This window comes from Oncorhynchus masou, unplaced genomic scaffold (genome assembly GCF_036934945.1).
Source record: "Oncorhynchus masou masou isolate Uvic2021 unplaced genomic scaffold, UVic_Omas_1.1 unplaced_scaffold_4682, whole genome shotgun sequence".
Taxonomy (NCBI): Eukaryota; Metazoa; Chordata; class Actinopteri; order Salmoniformes; family Salmonidae; genus Oncorhynchus; species Oncorhynchus masou.
In genome coordinates this window covers 1-18,772 of record NW_027011077.1, presented here as the reverse complement: position 1 = coordinate 18,772, position 18,772 = coordinate 1, and the positions used below count along the sequence as shown (strand labels likewise).

Sequence of the window (18,772 nt, the reverse complement as noted above, 5' to 3'; positions counted from 1 at the left end):
GGAGGTGAAAGAGGTATTGAACTGACATGCTACTGCTAGTAGAATCAGTGGTGTAAAGTTCTTTAGTAAAAATACTTTAAAGTACTACTTAAGTAGTTTTGTTTATCTGTACATTATTTTACTATTTATATTTTTGACTACTTTTACTTCACTACATTCCTAAAGAAAATAATCTACTTTTTACTCCGCACATTTTCCTGACACCCCTAAAAGTACTCGTTTTAATTTTGAATGTTTAGCAGGACAGGAAAATGGTCGACCCTACTGCCTCTGATCTGGCAGACTCACTAAACACACATGCTTCGTTTATAAATGATGTCTGAGTGTGGGTGCATGCCCCTGGCTAGCCGTAAATTAAATAAAAACAAGAAAATGGTGCCGTCTGGTTTGCTTAATATAAGGAATTTGAAATGTATTTAAACTTGTACTTTTGATACTTAAGTATATTTAGAACACAAATACTTTTAGACTTTTACTCAAGTAGTATTTTATTGGGTGACTTTAATTTTTTCTATTAACGTATCCTTACTTTTACTTAAGTGAGTGACTTTTCCCCCTGTGTCCCAAGTGACTTTATATATTTTCATTTGTCATATATTAGTTGACTTTGAGTTTCTATGTGTTGTCATGCAGTAGGTTGTGAGTTTCAATGTGTTGTCATGCAGAAGGTTGTGAGTTTCAATGTGTTGTCATGCAGAAGGTTGTGAGTTTCAATGTGTTGTCATGCAGAAGGTTGTGAGTTTCAATGTGTTGTCATGCAGAACGTTGTGAGTTTCATCCTAGGTTTTCCACTAATAATCCACCCATCTCCTGTGTATACTACCTCCTCTCTCCCTGCTAGAGTAACACAGTGCTGGGCCAGGAGAAGAGGGAGATGGAGGAGGAGAGAGGGAGGCACGGGGACAGGTGAATCAGCTGATGCAGGAGAGGGAGGAACTGAGGGGACAGGTACTGCAGATGGATACCCATAATGCTCGATACTAACCCATAATGAACCCATAATGATGTACTACAATACCATAATGCTATACTATGATGATACTACAATACCCATAATGCTCTATACTACAGAACCCATCCATAATGATGTACTACAATACCCATAATGCTCTATACTACAGAATCCATAATGATGTACTACAATACCCATAATGCTCTATACTACAGAACCCATAATGATGTACTACAATACCCATAATGCTCTATACTAACCCATACAGAACCATAAAATGATGTACTACAATACCCATAATGCTCTGTACTACAGAACATATCCAAAATAATGCATATACAGAACCCATAATGATGTACTACGTATACTACAGAATATAATGATATCTCCCATAATGCTCTATACTACAGAACCCATAATGATGTAGTAAACTGAATCTGATGACTACAATACCCATAATGCTCTGCAACTATCCAGAAAACATTCAGGTCCGTATTCATAAAATATCTCAGAGCAGAAGCACTGATGGTGTGTCCATTTGACTCCTCACTAACCAAGGTGGAGGAACTGGAGAGTAGGGTGGAGCAGCTTAACCTCGTCATCAAGGACTCCAAAACCCTGCAGAGACAGCTGGTGAAATGCATAGAGCAACTGAAGGTGAGGTAGAGAGATAAAAGAAAGCACACAAAATATAGACAATGAATTTAGATGTTCTGTGAAAATGCATGGCCAGGTATTGAAGGTATATTTATTACAGATGTGATTCCACAGAGGGAGAAACGGCAGGTTGAGGAGACTCTAGAGGAGGTGAGGGAGAAGGAAGAGGGAGATGTCCCAGGCAAACAAAGCCCTTCTCGTACGTCTGGAGAATGTTCAGGTGAGTGGATACAAGGACCATACAGGTCGTACTGTATCAGAGTCAATGGAATATACAGTATTCAGAACTCACTGGTAAACATCTCCTTAGCACAGAGTACGTCCAACTTGGAAATCATGTTGTGTTGGTTGTTGTTGTGGAAGCTGTTGTTGTGGTAGTTCTGCCACACAATAACACAGTACATTATCTGTGTGCGTGTGCGTGTGTGCCCACAGAGTGAGATGACCCAGCTGAACCACCAGCACAGGGAGATGAAGGAGAGGCTGAAGGAGGAGACGAGAAGAACAGAGGAGTTGAAGAGAATGAAGAGGGATCTGGACGAGGAGAGGCGACTGCAGAACAGCACTGTGGAGGAACTGCAGAAGGAGGTGAGGGAGGGAGGGGGAGAGAGAGAGAGGGCCTAGGTCATAGGTCACTGAGAAGAACACTGTGTTTCTATGCGGAGGAGCGGAAGATGTTATCGACCTCCACTTTACTGATTGCCACCCTACAGTGCTGCTGGGTTTTTAAATAGTGATAATAGTCGTGCATTTACCCTAGAGTTGTCACCAGTACAAATGATAGGGGTTGTATGAATTTACTTTAAAACCCGTATCTATCATGGGGGAGGGATGTTAAATTAATACCGTTCAGTCTGTCTCACTCTCCCCCCCCCATGTGTCTCTCGCTGCCCCCACCACTCCAGATGAGTACTATAGTACAGGGCTGTGAGGTGTCCACTGAGAAGCTCCAGCTCCAGGTTGATGAAGTCAGAGAGAAGAGCCACTCCGCTGTCTGAGCTCCAACAACAGCTGCAGGAAAAGGGAGTGGAGTTGGAGAAATCCCGACAGACTGCCAGAAAACTGCAGGAAGGAGTGTGGCACACATTTTCCCCCTGATGAGTCACCAATGGATGGATATCACATTCTAACTCTGATTATCTCTGTTTCTCTCTGTCTCTCTATTCAATTCAACTTTCTCTCTGTCTCTCTATTCAATTCAACTTTCTCTCTGTCTCTCTATTCAATTCAACTTTATCTCTGTCTCTCTATTCAATTCAACTTTCTCTCTGTCTCTCTGTTCAATTCTTTCTCTCTGTCTCTCTATTCAATTCAACTTTCTCTCTGTCTCTCTATTCAATTCAACTTTCTCTCTGTCTCTCTATTCAATTCAACTTTCTCTCTGTCTCTCTATTCAATTCAACTTTCTCTCTGTCTCTCTATTCAATTCAACATTCTCTCTCTCTATTCAATTCAACATTCTCTCTGTCTCTCCTATTCAATTCAACTTTCTCTCTGTCTCTCTATTCAATTCAACTTTCTCTCTGTCTCTATTCAATTCAACTTTCTCTCTGTCTTTCTATTCAATTCAACTTTCTCTCTGTCTCTCTATTCAATTCAACTTTCTCTCTCTCGCTCTGTCTCTCTATTCAATTCAACTTTCTCTCTCTCTCTCTGTCTCTCTATTCAATTCAACTTTCTCTCTCTCTCTGTCTCTCTCTCTATTCAATTTAACTTTCTCTCTCTCTCTCTCTCTCTATTCAATTCAACTTTCTCTCTCTCTCTCTCTCTCGCTCTGTCTCTCTATTCAATTCAACTTTCTCTCTGTCTCTCTATTCAATTCAACTTTCTCTCTGTCTCTCTGTTCATTCAACTTTCTCTCTGTCTCTCTATTCAATTCAACTTTCTCTCTGTCTCTCTATTCAATTCAACTTTCTCTCTGTCTCGTCTCTATTCAATTCAACTTTCTCTCTGTCTCTCTATTCAATTCAACTTTCTCTCTGTCTCTATTCAATTCAACTTTCTCTCTGTCTCTATTCAATTCATTTCTCTCTGTCTCTCTATTCAATTCAACATTCTCTCTGTCTCTCAATTCAACTTTCTCTCTGTCTCTATTCAATTCAACTTTCTCTCTGTCTCTATTCAATTCAACTTTCTTTCTATTCAATTCAACTTTCTCTCTGTCTCTCTCTATTCAATTCAACTTTCTCTCGCTCTCTCTCTATTCAATTCAACTTTCTCTCTCTCTCTGTCTCTCTATTCAATTCAACTTTCTCTCTCTCTCTGTCTCTCTCTCTATTCAATTCAACTTTTCTCTCTCTCTCTGTCTCTCTCTCTATTCAATTTAACTTTCTCTCTCTCTCTATTCAATTCAACTTTCTCTCTCTCTCTCTCTATTCAATTCAACTTTCTCTCTCTCTCTCACTCTCTCTCTCTCGCTCTGTCTCTCTATTCAATTCAACTTTCTCTCTGTCTCTCTATTCAATTCAACTTTCTCTCTGTCTCTCTATTCAATTCAACTTTCTCTCTGTCTCTCTATTCAATTCAACTTTCTCTCTGTCTCTCTATTCAATTCAACTTTCTCTCTGTCTCTCTATTCAATTCTTTCTCTGTCTCTCTATTCAATTCAACTTTCTCTGTCTCTCTATTCAATTCAACATTCTCTCTGTCTCTCTATTCAATTCAGGTTTCTCTCTGTCTCTATTCAATTCAACTTTCTCTCTGTCTTTCTATTCAATTCAACTTTCTCTCTCTCTCTCGCTCTGTCTCTCTATTCAATTCAACTTTCTCTCTCTCTCTATTCAATTCAACTTTCTCTCTCTCTCTCTCTCTATCAATTTAACTTTCTCTCTCTCTCTCTCTCTCTCGCTCTGTCTCTCTATTCAATTAATCTTTCTCTCTCTCTCTCTCTCGGTCTCTTTCTCTCTTGGTCACTCTTTCTGTCTCTCCTTTCAGAGATAAGGAGGTGAGGAGTGATTCTAGAGCTAAATCTCTCTCTTTTCTCCCTCTCCACGCTCTCTCGGTCTCTCACGCCCCTCTTTCTGTCTCCTCCTTCCAGAGATAAGGAGCTGAGGAATGATTCTAGAGCTAAATCTCTCTCTCTTTTTCTCCCTCTCGCTCTCTCTCTCTCACGCCCTCTTTCTGTCTCTCACGCTTCCAGAGATAAGGAGCTGAGGAATGATTCTAGAAGCTAAATCTCTCTCTCTTTCTCCCTCTCGGCTCTCTCGGTCTCTTTCTGTCTCTCACTTCAGAGATAAGGAGGTGAGGAATGATTCTAGAGCTAAATCTCTCTCTCTTTCTGTCTCTCAGAGATAAGGAGCTGAGGAATGATTCTAGAGCTAAATCTCTCTCTCTTTCTCCCTCTCACGCTCTCTCGGTCTCTCACGCCCTCTTTCTGTCTCTCACGCTTCGAGATAAGGAGCTGAGGAATGATTCTAGAGCTAAATCTCTCTCTCTTTCTCCCTCTCCGCTCTCTCGGTCTCTCCGCCCTCTTTCTGTCTCTCACGCTTCAGAGATAAGGAGGTGAGGAAGGATTCTAGAGCTAAATCTCTCTCTTTTCTGTCTCTCACGCTTCAGAGATAAGGAGCTGAGGAATGATTCTAGAGCTAAATCTCTCTCTTTCTCCCTCTCACGCTCTCTCGGTCTCTCCACGCCCCTCTTTCTGTCTCTCACGCTTCAGAGATAAGGAGCTGAGGAATGATTCCTAGAGCTAAATCTCTCTCTCTTTCTCCCTCTCACGCTCTCTCGGTCTCTCACGCCCTCTTTCTGTCTCTCATGCTTCAGAGATAAGGAGGTGAGGAATGATTCTAGAGCTAAATCTCTCTCTCTTTCTGTCTCTCACGCTTCAGAGATAAGGAGCTGAGGAATGATTCTAGAGCTAAATCTCTCTCTCTTTCTGTCTCTCGCTTCCAGAGATAAGGAGCTGAGGAATGATTCTAGAGCTAAATCTCTCTCTCTTTCTGTCTCTCACGCTTCAGAGATAAGAGGAGCTGAGGAGTGGATTCTAGAGCTAAATCTCTCTCTCTTTCTGTCTCTCGCTTCAGAGATAAGGGCTGAGGAATGATTCTAGGCTAAATCTCTCTCTCTTTCTGTCTCTCACGCTTCAGAGATAAGGAGCTGAGGAATGATTCTAGAGCTAAATCTCTCTCTCTTTCTGTCTCTCACGCTTCAGAGATAAGGAGCTGAGGAGTGATTCTAGAGCTAAATCTCTCTCTTTCTGTCTCTCACGCTTCAGAGATAAGGAGCTGAGGAATGATTCTAGAGCTAAATCTCTCTCTTTCTGTCTCTCACGCTTCAGAGATAAGGAGCTGAGGAATGATTCTAGCGCTAAAAGGTTTATCAGGAGAGGAGACTGGGAAGTACATTTCTGCTGTAAACATGTTGAGATGAGGGCTATCCAAGACACTTTACCTGGTGTTGATGTTCTCTGTCTGTGTGTGTGTGTGTGTGTGTGTGTGTGTGTGTGTGTGTGTGTGTGTGTGTGTGTGTGTGTGTGTGTGTGTGTGTGTGTGTGTGTGTGTGTGTGTGTGTGTGTTTGTGTGTTTGTGTGTGTGTGTGTGTTCTATGTTGTGTGTGTGATCTATGTTGTGTATTAAATTCTGTGTGTGGTATGTGCTATGTTCTGTGTGTGTGTTCTGTGTCGTGTGTTAAGTTCTGAGTGTGTGTGATCTGTGTGTCGTGTGTGTGTGTGGTGATCTATGTTGTGTGTGTGTGTGTGTGTGTGTGTGTGTGTGTGTGTGTGTGTGTGTGTGTGTGTGTGTGTGTGTGTGTGTGTGTGTGTCTGTGCTGTGTGTGTGATGTGCTATGTCGTGTGTCTGTGTGGTGATCTATGGTGTGTGTTATGTTCTGTGTGTGTTATGGTGTGTGTGTGTGATGTTCTATGTCATGTGTCTGTGTGTGTGATCTGTGATGTGTGTTATGTTCTGTGTGTGTTATGTTCTGTGTGTGCTATGGTGTGTGTGTGTGTGTGATGTTCTATGTCATGTGTTAAGATCTGTGTGTGTGTGTGATGTGCTGTGTGTTTGTGTTACGTTATGGTGTGTGTGTTGTTCTTTGTCCCTGAATCTGTCTCTGACTGGGTTTGAACCAGAGTTGTCTACCTATGTTCTGTGTGTGTATTATTATGTGTGTGTGTGTGTTCAATATGTTCTGTGTGTTATAATATGATGTGTGTGTGTGTGTGTGTGTGTGTGTGTGTGTGTGTGTTCAATATGTTCTGTGTGTTATAATATGATGTGTGTGTGTGTGTGTTCAATATGTTCTGTGTGTTATAATATGATGTGTGTGTGTGTGTGTTTCAATATGTTCTGCGTGTTATAATATGATGTGTGTGTGTTCAGCTGCTTCCCCTGGAGCAGGGTCTGGAGCGGGGTCGTAGGGAGTGGGAGGAGGCCCAGCAGAGAGGCAGACAGCTGGAGAGAAGGTGGAGGAGCTGGAGGAGAGGAAAGCACACGCCCACGAGGACCATGCCCGACAGGTCAAACTCATGGAGGTAGTGTGTGTGTGTGTGTGTGTGTGTGTGTGTGTGTGTGTGTGTGTGTGTGTGTGTGTGTGTGTGTGTGTGTGTGTGTGTGTGTGTTGTGTGTGTGTGTGTGTGTGTGTGTGTGTTGGAGAGGAACACACGCCCGACGAGGACCATGCCCGACAGGTCAAACTCATGGAGGTAATGTGTGTGTGTGTGTGTGTGTGTGTGTGTGTTGGAGAGGAACACACGCCCACGAGGACCATGCCCGACAGGTCAAACTCATGGAGGTAATGTGTGTGTGTGTTGGAGAGGGACACACACACCCAGGAGAACCACTCCCGAGATGTCCATCTCATGGAGGTACTGACTGAAGGGCTGAACTCAAAGCACACACTGTAGGACATAGACCCCTGTACTGTAGGACACACTGTAGGACATAGACCCCTGTACTGTAAGTCATAGACCCCTGTACTGTAGGACACACTGTAGGACATAGACCCCTGTACTGTAGGACATAGACCCCTGTACTGTAGGACATAGACCCCTGTACTGTAGGACATAGACCCCTGTACTGTAGGACATAGACCCCCTGTACTGTAGGACATAGACCCCTGTACTGTAGGACACACTGTAGGACATAGACCCCTGTACTGTAGGACACACTGTAGGACATAGACCCCTGTACTGTAGGACACACTGTAGGACATAGACCCCTGTACTGTAGGACACACTGTAGGACATAGACCCCTGTACTGTAAGTCATAGACCCCTGTACTGTAGGACACACTGTAGGACATAGACCCCTGTACTGTAAGTCATAGACCCCTGTACTGTAGGACATAGACCCCTGTACTGTAGGACATAGACCCCTGTACTGTAGGACATAGACCCCTGTACTGTAGGACATAGACCCCTGTACTGTAGGTCATAGACCCCTGTACTGTAGGACATAGACCCCCTGTACTGTAGGACATAGACCCCTGTACTGTAGGACATAGACCCCTGTACTGTAGGACATAGACCCCTGTACTGTAGGTCATAGACCCCCTGTACTGTAGGACATAGCCCCCCTGTACTGTAGGACACACTGTAGGACATAGACCCCTGTACTGTAGGACATAGACCCCTGTACTGTAGGACATAGACCCCCTGTACTGTAGGTCATAGACCCCTGTACTGTAGGACATAGACCCCTGTACTGTGGGACATGAACCCCTGTACTGTAGGACATAGACCCCTGTACTGTAGGTCATAGACCCCTGTACTGTAGGACATAGACCCCTGTACTGTAGGACATAGACCCCTGTGCTGTAGGACATAGACCCCCTGTACTGTAGGACACACTGTAGGACATAGACCCCCTGTACTGTAGGACATAGACCCCTGTACTGTAGGACATAGACCCCCTGTACTGTAGGACACACTGTAGGACATAGACCCCCTGTACTGTAGGTCATAGACCCCTGTACTGTAGGACATAGACCCCCTGTACTGTAGGTCATAGACCCCTGCACTGTAGGTCATAGACCCCTGCACTGTAGGTCATAGACCCCCTGTACTGTAGGACATAGACCCCTGTACTGTAGGACATAGACCCCCTGTACTGTAGGACATAGACCCCTGTACTGTAGGACATAGACCCCTGTACTGCAGGACATAGACCCTGTACTGTAGGACATAGACCCCTGTACTGTAGGACATAGACCCCTGTACTGTAGGACATAGAACCCTGTACTGTAGGACATAGACCCCCTGTACTGTAGGACATAGACCCCCTGTACTGTAGGACATAGACCCCTGTACTGTAGGACATAGACCCCTGTACTGTAGGACATAGACCCCCTGTACTGTAGGACATAGACCCCCTGTACTGTAGGACATAGACCCCTGTACTGTAGGACATAGACCCCTGTACTGTAGGTCATAGACCCCTGTACTGTAGGACATAGACCCCTGTACTGTAGGACATAGACCCCTGTACTGTAGGACATAGACCCCTGTACTGTAGGTCATAGACCCCCTGTACTGTAGGACATAGACCACTGCACTGTAGGTCATAGACCCCTGTACTGTAGGACATAGACCCCTGTACTGTAGGACATAGACCCCTGTACTGTAGGACATAGAACCCCTGTACTGTAGGACATAGACCCCTGTACTGTGGGACATAGACCCCTGTACTGTAGGACACACTGTAGGTCATAGACCCCCTGTACTGTAGGACATAGACCCCCTGTACTGTAGGACATAGACCCCTGTACTGTAGGACATAGACCCCTGTACTGTAGGACATAGAACCCTGTACTGTAGGTCATAGACCCCCTGTACTGTAGGACATAGACCCCTGTACTGTAGGTCATAGACCCCTGTACTGTAGGACATAGACCCCTGTACTGTAGGACATAGACCCCTGTACTGTAGGACATAGACCCCTGTACTGTAGGACATAGACCCCCTGTACTGTAGGTCATAGACCCTTTTACTGTAGGACATAGACCCCTGTACTGTAAGTCATAGACCCCTGTACTGTAAGTCATAGACCCCTGTACTGTAGGACACACTGTAGGACATAGACCCCTGTACTGTGGGACACACTGTAGGACATAGACCCCTGTACTGTAGGACACACTGTAGGACATAGACCCCTGTACTGTAGGACACACTGTAGGACATAGACCCCTGTACTGTGGGACATAGACCCCCTGTACTGTAGGTCATAGACCCCTGTACTGTAGGACATAGACCCCTGTACTGTAGGACATAGACCCTGTACTGTAGGTCATAGACCCCTGTACTGTGGGACATAGAACCCTGTACTGTAGGTCATAGACCCCTGTACTGTAGGACATAGACCCCTGTACTGTGGGTCATAGACCCCCTGTACTGTAGGTCATAGACCCCCTGTACTGTAGGACACACTGTAGGACATAGACCCCTGTACTGTAGGACATAGACCCCCTGTACTGTAGGTCATAGACCCCTGTACTGTAGGACATAGACCCCTGTACTGTAGGTCATAGACCCCTGTACTGTAGGACATAGACCCCTGTACTGTAGGACATAGACCCCTGTACTGTAGGTCATAGACCCCTGTACTGTAGGTCATAGACCCCTGTACTGTAGGACATAGACCCCTGTACTGTAAGTCATAGACCCCTGTACTGTAGGACATAGACCCCTGTACTGTAGGACATAGACCCCTGTACTGTAAGTCACTTAGACCCCCTGTACTGTAGGACATGGAGCCCTGTGCACACAGCAGAGTCATAGACCCCTGTACTGTAGGACATGACCCCTGTACTGTAGGACATAGACCCCCTGTACTGTGGGACATAGACCCCCTGTACTGTAGGACACACTGTAGGACATAGACCCCTGTACTGTAGGACATAGACCCCTGTACTGTGGGACATAGACCCCTGTACTGTAGGACATAAGGCCTGTACTGTGGGTTTATATTCCCCCTGTACTGTGGGACATAGACCCCTGTACTGTAGGACATGGGCCCCTGTGCACTGTAGGACATAGACCCCCTGTACTGTGGGACACACTGTGGGACATAGACCCCTGTACTGTGGGACATAGACCCCCTGTACTGTAGGACACACTGTAGGACATAGACCCCCTGTACTGTAGGACATAGACCCCTGTACTGTAGGACATAGACCCCTGCTGTAGGGGTACTGTAGGACATAGACCCCTGTACTGTGGGACATAGACCCCTGTACTGTAGGTCATAGACCCCTGTACTGTAGGACATAGACCCTGTACTGCAGGACATAGACCCCCTGTACTGTAGGACATAGACCCACAATACTGTAGGACATAGACCCCTGTGCTGTGGGACACACTGTGGGACATAGACCCCTGTACTGTAGGACATAGACCCCTGTACTGTAGGACATAGACCCCTGTACTGTGGGACATAGACCCCTGTGCACTGTAGGACATAGACCCTGTACTGCAGGACATAGACCCCCTGTACTGTAGGACATAGACCCCTGTGCACTGTAGGTTGTATAGACCCCTGTACTGCAGGACATAGACCCCTGTACTGTGGGATTATGAACCCCTGTACTGTGGGACATAGACCCCTGTACTGTAGGACATAGACCCCCTGTACTGTAGGACATAGACCCCTGTGCACAGCAGGACATAGACCCCTGTACTGTGGGACATAGACCCCCTGTACTGTGGGACATAGACCCTGTGCTGTGGGACATAGACCCCTGTACTGTGGGACCCATAGACCCCTGTACTGTGGGACATAGACCCCCTGTACTGTGGGACACACTGTAGGACATAGACCCCTGTACTGTGGGACACACTGTGGGACATAGACCCCTGTGTACTGTAGGACATAGACCCCTGTACTGTAGGGCATAGACCCCTGTGCTGGGGGACATAGACCCCCACCAATAACGTAGGACATAGACCCCCTGTACTGTGGGACATAGACCCCTGTGCACTGTAGGACATAGACCCCTGTACTGTAGGACATAGACCCCTGTACTGTGGACCCCTGACTGCATAGACCCCCTGTACTGTAGGACATGGAGCCCCTGTACTGTGGGACCCCTGTACTGTGGGACATAGACCCCTGTGACTGTAGGACATAGACCCCTGTACATAGACCCCTGTACTGTGACATAGACCCCTGTACTGTAGGACATGGACCCTGTACTGTACATAGACCCCCTGTACTGGACATGAACCCATGTAGGACCCCTGTACTGTAGGACATAGAACCCCTGTACTGCAGGACATAGACCCCTGTACTGTAGGACATAGACCCCTGTACTGTAGGACATGAACCCCTGTACTGTAGGACATAGACCCCTGTACTGTAGGACATAGACCCCTGTACTGTAGGACATAGACCCCTGTGCTGTAGGACGTATAGACCCCTGTACTGTAGGACACACTGTAGGACATGACCCCTGTACTGTGGGACATAGACCCCCTGTGCACTGTGGGACATAGACCCCCTGTACTGTAGGACATAGACCCCCTGTACTGTGGGACACACTGTAGGTCATAGACCCCCTGTACTGTAGGACATAGACCCCTGTACTGTAGGACATAGACCCCTGTACTGTAGGACACACTGTGGGACATAGACCCCTGTGCTATGGGACATAGACCCCCTGTACTGTGGGACACACTGTAGGACATAGACCCCTGTACTGTGGGACATAGACCCCTGTACTGTGGGACATGACCCCTGTACTGTAGGTCATAGACCCCCTGTACTGCAGGACACACTGTAGGATACAGACCCCCTGTACTGTAGGTCATAGACCCCCTGTACTGCAGGACACACTGTAGGATACAGACCCCCTGTACTGCAGGACACACTGTAGGATACAGACCCCCTGTACTGTAAGGTCATAGACCCCACTGTGGGTCATAGACCCCCTGTACTGCAGGACACACTGTAGGATACAGACCCCCTGTACTGTAGGTCATAGACCCCTGTACTGTAGGTCATAGACCCCCTGTACTGGGACACACTGTGGGATACAGACCCCCCTGTACTGCAGGACACACTGTAGGATACAGACCCCCTGTACTGTAGGACACACTGTCATAGACCCCTGTTCATTTCTTTCTCTCTTCCCTTCAGATTGTGTTAGGAGGAGCGCCCCAGTGTGTGTTTGTATGACATGTCTCCTTTGTGTTGTTTACCTGCCGCCTCTATTTATACCTGACTGACATGGAAAAGCACAGCGCTGGCTGATCCTCCCTGAAACATGTAATTGTTGTTAACTGATGGCAAAACATTGACTTCACTGTTGACTCACCATTGTTTGATACTGAAAGGTCAAAGGTCCTGTTTTCACTTGTAAACAGAACAGTCCGAGTTGATGGACCAGTCTGTACAAATATAACTAATGTCTTAATAGTTATAAAGCTATGGGGTCCTGCTTTATAATGATGTGCAGCTCCATAAAGCCTCCATAAAGCCTTCATAAACACTAATAAAGCCTTCATAAAGCCTCCATAAAGCCTTCCTCCATAAAGCCTTCATAAAGCCTCCATAAACACTACATAAAGCCTTCACTAAAAAGCCTTCATAAAGCATAAAGCCTCCATAAAGCCTCCATAAAGCCTTCATTAAAGCCATAAACACTACATAAAGCCTCCTGCAAACCACTACATAAAGCCTCCATAACCACTACATAAAGCCTCCATAAACACTACATAAAGCCTCCATAAAGCCTCCATAAACACTACATAAAGCCTCCATAGAACACTACATAAAGCCTCCATAACCACTACATAAAGCCTCCATAAACACTACATAAAGCCTCCATAAAGCCTCCATAAACACTACATAAAGCCTTTATAAAGCCTCCATAAAGCCTTCATAAAGCACTTCATAAAGCCTTCATTAAGCCTCCATAAAGCCTTCATAAAACTACATAGAGCATTCATAAAGCCTCCATAAAGCCTTCATTAAGCACTTCATAAAGCCTTCATAAAGCCTTCATAAACACTACATAAAGCCTTCATAAAGCCTCCATAAACACTACATAAAGCCTCCATAAAGCCTTCATAAAGCCTCCATAAACACTACATAAAGCCTTCATAAAGCCTCCATAAAGCCTTCATTAAGCCTTCATAGAGCATTCATAAAGCCTTCATAGAGCATTCATAGAGCATTCATAAAGCCTTCATAGAGCATTCATAGAGCATTCATAAAGCCTTCATAAAGCCTTCATTAATCCTTCATTAAGCCTCCATAAAGCTTCCATAAAGCCTTCATAAAGCCTTCATAAACACTACATAAATGTGTTACAAATCATCTATAACTATATGCCATGCTTTATAAAGGGTTCTTAATGGTGTGACATAACCCACTATGTCACATACGGCATAAACCTGTGCTTTCGTTAAGGGTGGCATAAGCACCGCTTAATTAAAGGCTTAATAAATCATAAATTGAGGCTTCACAAAGCATTTATAACCCTGTCATGTGTCATGCATCTTGGTAGAGCATTGCAGCGCCAGGATATTGGGTTCGATTCCCGGGACCACCCATACGTTAAAATGTGTTCACGCATGACTGGAAGTCTCTTTTGGATAAAAGCGTCTGCTGTTGTTTACCGGCTTGTAAGTAAGCGTTTCACGGTAAGGTCTGTGACAAATAACATTTTGATTTATTTAGAACATTAGAACATTTCCAAAATTTCGGAATTACTTTTTAATTTTTTTTTATCGCTGATCATGTGATGAGTTTGTAAATCAAACGCTCACTTGTGCTGCCACTGGACAGCAAAAAAACCAAGAAAGTTAACTTTTATTTATTGTAATTTTAAATGAGTTTGTAGTAGTTCAGTGTTGAGTTAGATTACATACTGTAGCTACATCCAATTGTACATTCAAATCATTATTGGGACCTTCACAGCAATCGGTAGCTAACCGAAATTTAGCTAGCTAAATACAAATCCGCCTAGATACAGCCATGTCTCATAGCCACATCATGAGATTTGGAAATGAAAGAGGAATATAATAATACAAATTGAATGGAGTTTCCCCATCTCCCCATTTTTAGAGTTTCTGGCGCAGCACAACCCTTATCCAGATGGTGAGACAAAGACATTTTCTAACAGACCTGCTAACTTTCTTTGTTGTTATTTTTAAGGTTGGAATCAGCCCACAGTACTTCCAGCAGGCTGATAGGCAAGAACCATTCGCCCACCATCTCAGGGACAAGCTACACTATTCACAGTCCTGTGTAATGTTCAATGTCATTACATTGCTGGACTTTGTGTACCGTAATTGCTGGACTATTATGCGCACCTGAATATAAACCGCACCCACTGAATTATTAAAAAAGATGTATTTTGTACATAAATAAGCCGCACGTGTCTATAAGCCGCAGGTGCCTACCGGTACATTGAAACAAATGAACTTGGTCACTATCTTCCTCCTCCTGTGCACTGAAACCACTGAAGTCATCTCCTTCGGTGTCGGAGTTGAATAGGCTCAGAATTGCTTCATCCGATGTTGGATCGTTTTCATTGTCGCTCTCGTCACTTTCATCCGGAGGCAAATACCCCGCTGAGCTAATGCTGCCCCTTCAACACGCAGCAGTCCAGCCTTTCGAAACCCGTTGATGATAGTGGATTTTTCGACAATGCTCCACACTGTCAGGACCCACTGGCAGACTTGACCATAAGTTGCTCTTCGCATGCGGCCCGTTTTAGTGAAGGATTTCTCCCCACTTGTCATCCAAGCCTCCCACTGAACAAGGAGCGTCACCTTAAATGCACGATTTACACTGATGTCGAGTGGCTACAAATACTTTGGGCCATCTGCTTTTCTTCCCTCTGAAAGCTTTTGTTGTCTTTTTGCACGGAGTCAGTTCCTCACGCTGCTGTTTCCAACGTCTTATCATCGACTCATTAAGGCCAAGCTCCCATGCAGCAGCTCTATTTCCTTTTCCAACAGCCAGATCGATCGCCTTCAACTGGAAAGCTGCATCATATGCATTTCTCCGTGTCTTTGCCATGACGAGGGTGACAAAATGACTACCGTAATCCGAATGATGGGAAGTTTGAGCGCGCTCGATTTACGTCACATTATGTGACGGTGCTCAGTTTTTTGGCGGCATGAATCTTGTGAAAGCGGGAAAATCCATAAATTAGCCGTGTCATTGTATAAACCGCGAGGTTCAAAGCGTGGGAATAAAGTAGCGTCTTATAGTCCGGAAATTCCGGTATTTGTATTGTTGTTTTTAAATGTACAAATAGAAGCAAATGTATCATTTAAACATGTCTATAATGTTTCTTTGTTTTAGTTGTTAATTATGGGGGGGTGGGGAGGGTGGAAGGAGGAGAGCTGGAGGGAGGGGACAGGAGGTGAGCTGGATCCCTAACCCTAATCTAATGAATGGCAAGCTTGATGTGTTGGTCCACCAGAACATTTGAGGCGGAAGTGTCTGAGAACGGGATTAGGTGTAATGTGACTAGTGTATGTGTCACATCTAGTCTTTAGAGCGTATGATCATCACTTTAGAGCGTATGATATCACTTTTTAGAGCGTATGATATCACTTTAGAGCGTATGATATCACTGTTAGAGCGTATGCCATCACTTTAGAGCGTATGATATCACTTTAGAGCGTATGACATTTACTTTAGAGCGTATGCCATCACTTTAGAGAGTATGACATCACTTTAGAGCATATGACATTTACTTTGGAGCGTATGACATCACTTTAGAGCGTATGACATCACTTTAGAGCGTATGACATTTACTTCAGAGCGTATGACATCACTTTAGAGCGTATGATATCACTTTAGAGCGTATGACATCACTTTAGAGCGTATGACATCACTTTAGAGCGTATGGCATTTACTTTAGAGCGTATGCCATCACTTTAGAGCATATGACATCACTTTAGAGCGTATGACATTTACTTTAGAGCGTATGACATCTACTTTAGAGCATATGACATCTACTTTAGAGCGTATGCCATCACTTTAGAGCGTATGATATCACTTTAGAGCATATGACATCACTTTAGAGCGTATGACATTTACTTTAGAGCGTATGACATTCACTTTAGAGCGTATGACATCACTTTAGAGCGTATGACATTTACTTTAGAGCGTATGCCATCACTTTGGAGCGTATGACATCACTTTAGAGCGTATGACATCACTTTAGAGCGTATGACATTTACTTTAGAGCGTATGACATCACTTTAGAGCGTATGACATTTACTTTAGAGCGTATGCCATCACTTTAGAGCGTATGACATTTACTTTAGAGCGTATGACATCACTTTAGAGCGTATGACATTTACTTTAGAGCGTACGATATCACTTTAGAGCGTATGACATTTACTTTAGAGAGTATGACAACACTTTAGAGCGTATGCCATCCTTCAGCACAACATGCCACCCTTTATAAAGCACACGTTTTAGAGCATATTCGACATAGTGGGTTATAAACTTATGTCTCATTTGACATGGGTGATTACGTCATACAGTTACGCCACATTTATGAACCCTTTATAAAGCATGAAGTACGGTTATAGATGCTTTGTAACACATTTATGTAGTGCTTATGAAGCCTTTTATGAGCTGAAAGTCATTTAAATGCGGGACCGAGATGTTCCTTAATACATAAAGGCACCCTACACAAGGACTTCATAACACATTCATAACCCTTAAATAACACATCCATAAGCACTACATACGTATTACACGCCTCTCTCTCCCAGGGTGAGGTGAGCCATCTGGAGCGTGATCTGAGTGAGGAGAGGAACAGTGCAGATCTCCTGATGGACCGAGTGGACCAAGGGAAACGAACAGGCCAGTACACACACACACACACACACACAGACACACACACACACACAGACACAGACACATACACACACAGACACATACACACACACACACACATACACACACACAGACACACACACACACACACACACACACACACACACGCAGACACTTACATTCACACACACACACACATATACACGCACACACGCACGTACACACACATGAGCACACACACATACACACACAGAGACTCACGTTTCCTGCTCTGCCTTTTAGTTACTTGCTAAGAAAGTTCCGTTTTTTTGTTTGTTTTTTTCTTCACTTTTGTTCTCAGGTTTACTGAGTTTGTGTACAGTATGTTTGTGAAATGCTGACACAGCTGTATGTGTGTGTGTGTGTGTGTATGTGTGTGTGTGTGTGTGTGTGTGTGTGTGTGTGTGTGTGTGTGTGTGTGTGTGTGTGTGTGTGTGTGTGTGTGTGTGTGTGTGTGTGTGTGTGCGCTGGTGAAGTAGGCCATGGGAGCAGATCGGTTCAGACTAATTGACCCAACTCTGTTTTGGTTTCCCCGAAAAGACAAGAAGAGCTAACTATTCTGAGCAATGATGTCACCTATTATTCATTCTCCCTTCACTGGCGAGGTGGAGAGGGCGGTCTCTCTCTGGCAGTAGAGGAGACAGTCTTTGGGTCCTGTCTCACTGGCAGTAGAGGAGACAGTCTTTGGGTCCTGTCTCACTGGCAGTAGAGGAGACAGTCTTTGGGTCCTGTCTGACTGGCAGTAGAGGAGACAGTCTTTGGGTCCTGTCTGACTGGCAGTAGAGGAGGAGACAGTCTTTGGGTCCTGTCTGACTGGCAGTAGGGAGGAGACAGTCTTTGGGTCCTGTCTGACTGGCAGTAGAGGGAGACAGTCTTTGGGTCCTGTCTGACTGGCAGTAGAGGGAGGAGACAGTCTTTGGGTCCTGTCTGACTGGCAGTAGAGGGAGGAGACAGTCTTTGGGTCCTATTTGACTTGCAGTAGAGGAGACAGTCTTTGGATCCTGTCTGACTGGCAGTAGAGGGAGGAGACAGTCTTTGGGTCCTGTCTGACTGGCAGTAGAGGAGAGACAGTCTTTGGGTCCTATTTGACTTGCAGTAGAGGAGACAGTGTTTGGATCCTGTCTGACTGGCAGTAGAGGAGGAGACAGTCTTTGGGTCCTGTCTCACTGGCAGTAGAGGAGACAGTCTTTGGGTCCTGTCTCACTGGCAGTAGAGGAGACAGTCTTTGGGTTCTGACTGACTGGCAGTAGAGGAGACAGTCTTTGGATCCTATCTGACTGGCAGTAGAGGGAGACAGTCTTTGGGTCCTGTATCACTGGCAGTAGAGGAGACAGTCTTTGGGTTCTGACTGACTGGCAGTAGAGGAGACAGTCTGTGTCTC

At 45.1% G+C, this 18,772-nt stretch overlaps 1 protein-coding gene across 1 annotated transcript; it reads left to right on the top strand.

The window, feature by feature from the left end:
- Positions 1-889: 889 nt before the first annotated feature.
- Positions 890-2,608, top strand: LOC135535264 (cingulin-like protein 1). Its single transcript, XM_064961938.1, has 5 exons — positions 890-948; positions 1,511-1,609; positions 1,724-1,829; positions 2,045-2,197; positions 2,515-2,608. The coding sequence occupies exons 3-5, from the start codon at positions 1,782-1,784 to the stop codon at positions 2,605-2,607; spliced, it is 294 nt and encodes a 97-aa protein (XP_064818010.1). The 5' UTR covers positions 890-948; positions 1,511-1,609; positions 1,724-1,781; the 3' UTR covers position 2,608.
- The last annotated feature ends 16,164 nt before the right edge of the window (positions 2,609-18,772 follow it).

Excerpts from the sequence above, each read along its gene's own strand:
- LOC135535264 (XM_064961938.1), top strand. The coding sequence starts at position 1,782 with ATGTCCCAGGCAAACAAAGCCCTTCTCGTACGTCTGGAGAATGTTCAG. Across the intron at positions 1,830-2,044 it reads TACGTCTGGAGAATGTTCAG|AGTGAGATGACCCAGCTGAA; the intron begins GTGAGTGGATAC and ends GTGTGCCCACAG. Across the intron at positions 2,198-2,514 it reads TGGAGGAACTGCAGAAGGAG|ATGAGTACTATAGTACAGGG; the intron begins GTGAGGGAGGGA and ends CCACCACTCCAG.